Below are 10,000 nucleotides of genomic sequence, written 5' to 3'. Positions count from 1 at the left end.
GGCTGGAGCTGCACTGGACGACAGTGTGTGTCCACCGAGTAAGATCAACACACATACACACACACAAATGCATACATAGAGAGAGAGACACGTGCATGTATGCACCTACACACACAAATAAAGTTAATTGTGTGTGTGTGCTGCAGACTGTGACGCTGCACTCTTCGAGAACACACTGCGTCTGCGGGGTCTCCGTGTAGATGTGGAGGAGCAGCTGCAGGACCAGATGAAGATGCTCGACACCCTGAAGAAGGACTGCGACACACTGAGCAAGAAGGTGACAGGAACACACACACACACACACACACAGGGACACACATATGCACACACACACACACACATACACACACACAGGGACACACATATGCACGCACACACACACACATACACACACAGCCTTCCTTCTGTCCATCCAGCCTAAAGTGTGTGTATTGCACGCATGTCTATGTATGTGTGTTTATGTGCATGCGTGTGTGTGTGTGTGTGTGTGTGTTCAGGAGAAGCTGGTGCAGGGCAGCCGGCGCTCTGCAGACTCAGACCTGGAGCTCCTGAACCGAGAGAAGCAGCAGCGGCTCAATGAGGTGGACGTGGTGCTGCCGCTGCGTCTGCATCAGGTGCCTCACACACACACACACGCACACACACACACGCACACGCACACACACACACACAATGACACATCAGTGTGAGCACTGGCTAAGGAGTGTGTGTGTGTGTGTGTGTGTGTGCAGCTGGAGTGTGGCAGTGAGGGTCTGCAGCCGGCTGATCTGCAGTCAGCTCTGGTGTTGAGCGCAGTGGAGCTGCAGCGGCTGCAGATGCGCATCAGAGAGCTGCAGCAGGAGAAGAGTCAGCAGCGGCTGCACTACAGACACGCCCGACAGCAGCACCGACAGCTCACACACCAGCTCACTGACATGGAGACGCGCATCAGGGGTATACACACACACACACACACACACACACACACACACACTCTCACTCACTGCTGTAGTGCTGAGTGTGTGTGTGTGTGTGTGTGCTGTGCAGAGTCAGAGGTGCGCTGTGAGCAGCTGATGCTCCTGAAGTTCGGGAAGCTGGTGCAGCTGGAGGTCCTGCAAACACTGGCAGGAAACAGGAAGGTGGAGGAGATGAGACAGGAAGTCAGAGAGCGAGACACCAGATACACTCAAGAGCTCAAACACTGGGAGGTACATCACACACACGCACAAACACACACATATTTATATATACACAAATACACACTCAAACACACACACACATATATTTATATATACACAAACATGCATACACACACACACACACACACATATATATATATATATATATATATATATATATATTTATTTATACACACACACTATACACAAACACTTACACACACACACACACACACACACACACACACACACTCATTGATTCAAGTGATTCACTCTTCATAGCTCATTCCTGAACACATAAAGCCAGTGAGTGCGCTGATGACTGAATCAGTGAATCAGATGATTCGTTCAGGAACAGATTCAGTCAGGAATGACTCTTCAGTAGAGCAGCAGACAGTAGTGTGTGTGAAGTGTAACACTCATCATGAGAGCTGCTTTGAGTTGTGTGGTTGTGTTTGCAGTGTTGTTCATTATTGTGTGTGTGTGTGTGTGTTCAGGCTGAGGTTGTGGAAGCGAAAGCGTGTGTGACTGCAGTGATGAAGCTGAACACTGAGCGACTGCAGAAGATGAACCGACTGATGACACAGAAGAAAACCCTGGATGAAGAGCTCGACTGCAGACAGAGGAGGACGGTACACACACACACACACACACACACATCTACACTGACACACACCTTTGAGTTTGATTTACTGCCTGATAACTGCATTTATGACTGTGTGTGTGTGTGTTTGTGCACTCACACGTGTCTCTGTGTGCATGTGTATGTGTGTGTGCACTTGTGTGTCTGTTTGTATGTTGGTGTGTGTGCGTGTACTTGTGTGTTTGTGCATATGTATATATGTGTTTGAGAATGTGCGTGTGGATGCATATGTGTGTGTGTGTGTTTGTGCACTTGTTTATGTGTGTGTATGAATGTGTGTGTGTGTGTGTGTGTCAGGTGTGTCAGTATGCAGGTGGTCTGGTGGATGAGCAGGAGCTCCAGAGGCTGCAGCAGCTGATCTCGGGTCAGTCTCAGGACATCACAGCTCTGAATGAGGAGATTCGAGCTCTCTCCCGTAAAGACGGACACATTCTGCCACCGCTGGAGCCCGTCCTGCGCCCCGCACACACACACACCGCCAGCGGCTCCGGGACCCACAGCAAACTCACACTGAGTAGCAGAGCTGTTAAATAAACACACACACACACACACACACACTCTGAATGTGCAGCTGTGAGAATGCAGTGAAGTCTCTCTGTGGTGATGTAAAGGTGTGTGTCCTCCTCCTCAGGATCTGTCTTGGACAAGTCTCCTGTTATTTAATCATAATAAAGCAAGTTCATTCATTCATGCCCTAATTCACTCACTCATTCACCCACTAATTCACTCACTTATTTATTCACTCACGCATACATTCATTCACTAATTCATTCACTCATTCATTAATTCATTCACTAATTGATTCACTAATTCACTCACTCATTCACTTACTCATACATTCATTCACTAATTCATTCACTAATTGATTCACTCATTCATTCATTTACTAATTTACTCACTTATTCATTAATTAATTTGCTAATTCACTCATTCATTCACTAATTCACTCACTCATTCACAAATTCACTCACTCATTCATTTACTCACTAATTCACTCATTCATTCACTAATTCACTCACTCATTCATTAATTCATTCATTCACTAATTCATTCACTCACTCATTCACTCATTCATTCACAAATTCACTCTCATTCACTAATTCATTCACTCACTCATTCATTCACAAATTCACTCACTCATTCATTAATTCATTCATTCATTAATTCATTCATTCATTTACTAATTCATTCACTTACTCATTCACTCATTCATTCAATAATTCACTCACTCAGTCATTCGTTCACTCATTCATTTATTATATTTTCAGCTTAGTCCCTTTATTCATCAGGGATCAGGGATCAGTCCCTTTAGTCACCACAGCGGAATGAACCACCAACTATTCCAACATATGTTTTACACAGTTGTTTTGCCCTTCCAGCCTCAACCCAGTACTGGGAAACACCCATACACACTCATTCACACACACACACACACACACACACACACACACACTATGGCCAATTTAGTTGATCAGTTCCCCTATAGCGCATGTGTTTGGACTGTGGGGGAAACCGGAGCACCCGGAGGAAACCCACACCAACACGAGGAGAACATGCAAACTCCACACAGAAACACCAACTGACCCAGCCGGGACTCGAACCAGAGACCTTCTCACTGTGAAGCCACAGTGCTACCCACTGAGCCATCGTGATGCCCTTCCTCTGCTAAATGACTAAATGTAATTCTTTACACTACTTAATACTGTAGCAACATCCTAGCAATGCCTTAGCAACCACACAACACCTTAGCAACCACCTTGCAACCCCTCAGAACACCCCAGCAACTGCCTAGCAACCAACCAGATTACCTTAGCAACCGCATGGCCTGGCAACCACCAAAAAACTGTTAAGAAAGGTATAATAGTTCTATATTTAAAGATGTGAGAGTGGCTATAGATCTTATTTTAAATAAAATTACATTTGTTAACAAATAAATGTTATTAAACTGTGTAAAATGAAACCTTTTATTTATTTATTGATGTATTTTTATTAACATTAGTAACAGGGAATACATACAACATTCATTAGTGCTAATATTGTGTGACCTGAGTAACCCTGACACAAATGTTAGAAATGATAAGGAAAACACAATACATGAAGGAAAAACAAATCATTAAAGAAAACTAAATACAATATATAAATATAAATCAAAAGAAATAAAAGATAAATATCTTAAACTATACTTCGATTATTAAGAGTGTAACATAAAGGATCTGATAATAAGTGAACAGTAATGATTATGATGATGATGTTATTCCCTTCAGCAGTTCAGTAGCAGCTTTCTTAATCAGCAGATTCATAATAAAGTCAACACAGTGCTCTAAAATTAGGCAAACACTGAATATCTACATTAGTGAAGATGGAAAAGGCCACAAACAGCTCAAATATTAGAACACATTGTCCATTTCCTAACAATCTGACTCCCAAATAAATCAAAACAATAAATGAATTATCTTAAAACCATGATGTGTTCTGTCAGCGGAGAAGACAAGCCGAGATCTTTCTGTCCAAAACCTTTCTACTAAATTGCATTGTAAAAATAAAAGCGCTAGTTTCCAGATCAGATCAGAGTGTGCATTAAATTTAGCCAGTAAAGAATGACAGGGATAGTCATTATGAAGGATTTTAAAATAAAGATCTTTCTTATTAGGCATTAAAGACTTTAATTAATACCAGGCCAAATTTGAATGGTGGACAGAACCGGGTAATTTAATTTCCACTTATAAACAGCTTTCGGGTACAAGCTAGACTTATTAACTAAATTTCTTCTGAAGTACCAATTATTCCATTTAATATCAGTAATTTCACCCCTCCAATAGCTCATTTAGGCATTTCTCATTTTAAGTCTGTATCAGCACAGGTTTAGTCAGATGTAATAGATTAAATGACCCACTCATATACTCTGGGTGAGATCTCTCTTCTGTAAACTGCTGAAAACTCAGTGTGAGTACATGTCCCCATCCGTTTATAATGAATCTAAAATAAACACTATTCCTCTGTCCACCCAGAATCTGATCCTCCACAGCACATTCAGATTATTCCAGATTATAGATCTGTGAGGGGGAAATTATGGCAGAATGCAAGAATACCTGCTTTCAAAGCTTGTTTGGCAAGTTTGATTTGAGTTTATTACAGCTAAAATCACAGGCTAATAGGAAATGTAGACCTCCACATTTATCAAATATTAATTTAGCAATATAAAACCCTAACAGATCAGGGTCAGCAGCATTCAGGTAATGTTTAGCCCACCCAACATTGAAAACCTCATTAATAGTAGTACAGTCCAAAGCATTTACCCCCCCTATAGTATTTCTTCTCAATGTCTTTCTTTTACCATCTTCAGTCTTGTGTTTCCACAAGATTTTAAATAACACTGACTCGACAGATGAACATGTTTTCCGGTCAATATATAAGGAGAGAGCTGGGTAAACAGTCCTGTAAATACCTTCCGCTTTCGACAATAACACTCGAGCATAGTTACATTAAATGAAAATGAAAATGTTCCTGGATTCCTCAATTCATTTCGAAAAGTTCTTGATCATTCTATCAGAGGTGTGTAAAATAAAACTAATCAATGAATTTATGAAGAGTGTGTCGCGTGCGCGCGTCCTCTGTCTGACATTCCTGCGGCGGGGGCGCGCGCGCATGTGACGTCACGGGCATTGCGGAGAGGAGAGATGCAGGAGGAGAGGATGATGATGATGGTCCAGATGTCAGCGCTCACAAAGACCGAGGAGTAAACCTGGAGACCCGAGCGCTTTGATCCAGTGTGTGTTCGGTGTGTGTGTGTGTGTTTAGTGTATGTGCGTGTGTGTGTGTTTGGTGTTTCTCCTCTGCTGGAATCATCCGCGCGCACATCTGTGACCCCCGTGATTTCCGCTCCGCATCTGTGAGTATCCGGTCCTTTATTCACTGGTCTTCAGATCTGCGCTGTGATTAATCACATGCTTGTGTTCAATGACTCCAGATCAGTTTGTTTACGCAAGGTGGAGGATCCGCCGGAGACGCGGATCAGCGTCATGACGACACACGCGTAGACACGCCCATTCCCAAAAACAACCCGCGTGACCTCTTCTATTATCATTAATACGGTATGAGGAGTGTGTGTGTGTTGTGTCTATATAAACACATTTAATAACCATATAACGAGATAATAAGGTGATGAGTATTACTGTATTGAGCATCATGTGTGAGAATGCTGTGATATTATTTAAATATACAAACACCGGTCACTTTATTAGGTACACCTCACTAGTACCGGGTCGGACCCCCTGTTGCCTTCAGAACTGCCTTAATTCTTCATGGCAGAGATTCAACAAGCTACTGGAAATATTCCTCAGAGATTTTGCTCCATATTGACATGATAGCATCACACAGTTGCTGCAGATTTGTCGCTGCACATCCATGATGCCAATCTCCCGTTCCACCACATCCCAAAGGTGCTCTATTGGATTGAGCTCTGATGACTGTGGAGGCCATTTGAGTACAGTGAACTCATTGTCATGTTCAAGAAACCAGTCTGAGATGATTGGTGCTTTATGACATGGTGCGTTATCCTGCTGGAAGTAGCCATCAGAAGATGGAGACACTGTGCTCATAAAGGGATGGACATGGTCAGCAACAATACTCAGGTAGGCTGTGGTGTTGACACCATGCTCAATTGGTACTAATGGACCCAAAGAAAATCTCCCCCACACCATTACACCACCACCAGCAGCCTGAACCGCTGACACAAGGCAGGATGGATCCATGCTTTCATGTTGTTGAGGCCAAATTGTGAGCCGAGCATCCGAATGTGTCAGCAGAAATGGAGACTCATCAGACCAGGCAACGTTTCTCCAATCTTCTATTGTCCAGTTTTGGTGAGCCTGTGTGAATTGTAGCCTCAGTTTCCTGTTCTTAGCTGACAGGAGCGGCACCCGGTGTGGTCTTCTGCTGCTGTAGCCCATCCGCCTCAAGGTTGGACGTGTTGTGTGTTCAGAGATGCTCTTCTGCAGACCTCGGTTGTAACGAGTGCTTATTTGAGTTACTGTTGCCTTTCTATCAGCTGGAACCAGTCTGGCCATTCTCCTCTGACCTCTGGCATCAACAAGGCATTTGCGCCCACAGAACTGCCGCTCACTGGATATTTCCTCTTTGTCGGACCATTCTCTGTAAACCCTAGAGATGGTTGTGCGTGAAAATCCCAGTAGATCAGCAGTTTCTGAAATACTCAGAGCAGCCCGTCTGGCAGCAACAACCATGCCACATTCAGCGTCACTTAAATCCCCTTTCTTCCCCATTCTGATGCTCGCTTTGACCTGCAGCAGATCGTCTGGACCATGTCTAAATGCCTACATGCAGTGAGCTGCTGCCATGTGATTGGCTGATTAGACATTTGCGTTATGGAGCAGTTGGACAGGTGTACCTAATAAAGTGGCCAGTGAGTGTATATACACACAGCTGTGGAGAAATGCTTGAAGTCTTCTTGAAAGTGTTCAGTGTGTTTGGATTGATGATGTTCTATATTAATGTGTTTATGCTGTAGGTTAATGATGATGACATCTTTATAATATAAAATGTTATTGTTTATTTTTTTTGCCATAAAATAACAAATATTGCTGTGTTTTCAGATATGCTTAATTTTTTACAACTATACCAACACCTTAGCAACCACTCAGAACCCCCTAGCAATGCCTTAGCAACCACACAACACCTTAGCAACTGCTTAACTACCACTCAGAACACCTGTAATTGCCCTGTAACACCTTAGCAACTGTCCAAACACATCAGTGTGTCTGTTGTGTGTTTAGGGTCCCAGTGTGTGTCTCTGAGAGCCAGTGTGTGTCTCTGTTGTGTTACAGGGGCCTGTGTGTGTGTGTCTAGGGGTCGGCGGAGGGTCTGGTCTCTGCTGGTGAATCTGTCAAGCTGGAGGAGCGGGGCCGCGAGCGCTGGAGTTCTGCTGAAGGCCCATGTCTGCAGTCGGGCCCCGAGGAGCAGTATGTAGACCAGGGCACCGAGGAGCCGCCAGCGCCTCACACACACACACACACACGCTACCGGGACGCACAGACCATCACAGGTCAGTCCAGAGGAGGAGGACATCAGTGCTCATCTGATTATGCTGATGTGTGGGAATGTGTGTGTGTGTGTGTGTGTGCTGATGTGTGTGTGTGTGCTGATGTGTGTGTGTGTGTGTGTGTGTGTGTGTGCTGATGTGTGTGTGTGTGTGTGTGTGTGTGTGTGTGTGTCAGATGTGTGTAACAGCACAGAGCTGCCGGAGGTGGAGATCATCAGTCTGCTGGAGGAGCAGCTGCCCGTCTACAGGCTGAGGGCCGACTGTGTGTTCGGGTATGAACACGACGACTGGATACACACACCTCTGCTGCCGGCGGACACACACACTGACCTGACCACTGAGCAGATCCAGGAGACTCTCAACTACTTCTGTGAGTCACGCACACGCACACACACACACACGCACACACACACACACACACACACACACACACACACACGCACACACATAATTGTATTTGTTGGATATACCTAGGCAGCACAGTGTCTCAGTGGTTAGCACTGTGGCCTCACAGCAAGAAGGTCTCTGATTTGAGTCCCAGCTGGGTCAGTTGATGTTTCTGTTTGGAGTTTGCATGTTCTCCCCGTGTTGGTGTGGGTTTCCTCCGGGTGCTCCGGTTTCCCCCACAGTCCAAACACATGCGCTATAGGGGAACTGATCAACTAAACTGACCGTAGTGTATGAGTGTGTGTGAGAGAATGAGTGTGTATGGGTGTTTCCCAGTACTGGGTTGCAGCTGGAAAGGCATCCGCTGTGTAAAACACATGCTGGAATAGTTGGCGGTTCATTCCACTGTGGCAACGCCTGATTAATAAAGGGACTAAGCTGAAGGAAATTAATGAATAGATATACTCATACAAAATATGAAGTATACTATGTGATGTAATAATGATCGATAAATACTCATCTGTGTGGGTGTCACTGATCTAGATCTGCCAGCAGGTGGCGCTGCTCTCCTATTGTAAAACACTGGTGTAAAACTGCAGCACTTCTATCAGTACAGTGTAAACAGTGACTGAAATGAGGCTTACTAGGCTTTAAAAATGCTAATAATGTTTATATTTCTGTAGTGTGAGTGTGTGTGTGTGTGTGTGTGTGTGTGTGTGTTTCTGCTCTTCTGTAATCATCAGTAGTTCAACTGTTGCTGGATATGAGGTGTGTGTGTGTGTGTATGTGCTTGTGCTTGTGTGTTTCTGCAGCTCACATGCTCTTCTCTGTGTGTGTGTGTGTGTGTGTGTGTGTGTGTGTGTGTGTGTGTGTGTGTGTGTGTGTGTGTGTGTGTGTGTGTGTGTGTGTGTGTGTGTGTGTGTGTTTCAGTGTTATGTGCTGAGCGAGTGGGCCAGATGACCAAAACCTACAATGACATTGATGCGGTCACTCGTCTGCTGGAGGAGGTGAAGCTCATGTGGATGATAATCTCAGTTAGCTTAGCATTGCTAGCATGATTCTAGCACATTGTAGCCTGATAAAGTGACATAGCGTGTACTGGTTAGCATGTTCTAGCATGTTTTTAGACATTTAAACACTGATATACACATGACACGAAGACAGACAGACATGAAGGCTGCAGCAGTGCTGAGGCTGTGTGTGTCTGCAGCTTCTCCTGGCTTCTGCAGCCGCTTCATAGATCACACTGGTACAGGTGTTGCAGTGTGTGTGTGTGTGTGTGTGTGTGTGTGTGTGTGTGTGTGTGTGTGTGTGTGTGTGTGTGTGTGTGTGTGTGTGCAGAAAGAGCGTGATCTGGAGCTGGCGGCTCGTATCGGTCAGTCTCTGCTGAAGAAGAGCAGTGTTCTGTCGGAGCAGAAGGACTTCCTGGAGGAGCAGCTCTGCAGCATCAGAGAGGAGGTGCAGCCAGTGGCGGTTCTAGACCAGAGGAACTGGGGGTCCGGGCAGAGGCCACTTGTGCTTTAAGGGGGCACACTTTAACATCACAAACTACTTCACCAATTATTGAAAGTCTTTTCCTTGACGCGTCACTCTGCAGTCTTCATAACCAAGATCATTCAATACCTCTGAATAATCCTCCATGTTCATGTGTTAGACACGTCACTGTGTGCTGTAGGAGAACACACTTCTAACATTCATCATCAAGGCACATTTCAGCACCTGGAAACTTTAACAGATGCAGCTCCCGGTAACTTC

General features: G+C 44.7%; 2 protein-coding genes across 2 annotated transcripts in view; both read left to right on the top strand.

Moving 5' to 3' along the window:
- The window catches only part of LOC130247195 (cilia- and flagella-associated protein 44), a 21,359-nt gene extending 18,869 nt beyond the window's left edge, over nucleotides 1–2,490 (top strand). Inside the window, exons 27-33 of the mRNA XM_056480401.1 lie at nucleotides 1–38; nucleotides 147–277; nucleotides 498–614; nucleotides 732–933; nucleotides 1,027–1,187; nucleotides 1,655–1,789; nucleotides 2,098–2,490. The exon at nucleotides 1–38 is cut by the window's left edge and continues 91 nt beyond it. Coding sequence (XP_056336376.1) covers nucleotides 1–38; nucleotides 147–277; nucleotides 498–614; nucleotides 732–933; nucleotides 1,027–1,187; nucleotides 1,655–1,789; nucleotides 2,098–2,334 — 1,021 coding nt within the window. The 3' untranslated portion in view covers nucleotides 2,335–2,490. The remainder of the gene's footprint in view (nucleotides 39–146; nucleotides 278–497; nucleotides 615–731; nucleotides 934–1,026; nucleotides 1,188–1,654; nucleotides 1,790–2,097) is intronic.
- A 5,178-nt stretch (nucleotides 2,491–7,668) lies between these two features.
- Nucleotides 7,669–10,000, top strand: part of trak1b (trafficking protein, kinesin binding 1b) — a 10,775-nt gene continuing 8,443 nt past the window's right edge. The window contains exons 1-4 of the mRNA XM_056480215.1: nucleotides 7,669–7,861; nucleotides 8,034–8,228; nucleotides 9,176–9,252; nucleotides 9,587–9,703. Of these exons, the coding sequence (XP_056336190.1) occupies nucleotides 9,202–9,252; nucleotides 9,587–9,703 (168 nt within the window). The 5' untranslated portion in view covers nucleotides 7,669–7,861; nucleotides 8,034–8,228; nucleotides 9,176–9,201. The remainder of the gene's footprint in view (nucleotides 7,862–8,033; nucleotides 8,229–9,175; nucleotides 9,253–9,586; nucleotides 9,704–10,000) is intronic.

Source organism: Danio aesculapii, chromosome 19, assembly GCF_903798145.1.
Source record: "Danio aesculapii chromosome 19, fDanAes4.1, whole genome shotgun sequence".
NCBI lineage: Eukaryota > Metazoa > Chordata > Actinopteri > Cypriniformes > Danionidae > Danio > Danio aesculapii.
Note: the sequence above shows the minus strand (reverse complement) of the source record. Positions and strands in the feature narration are given on the sequence as shown.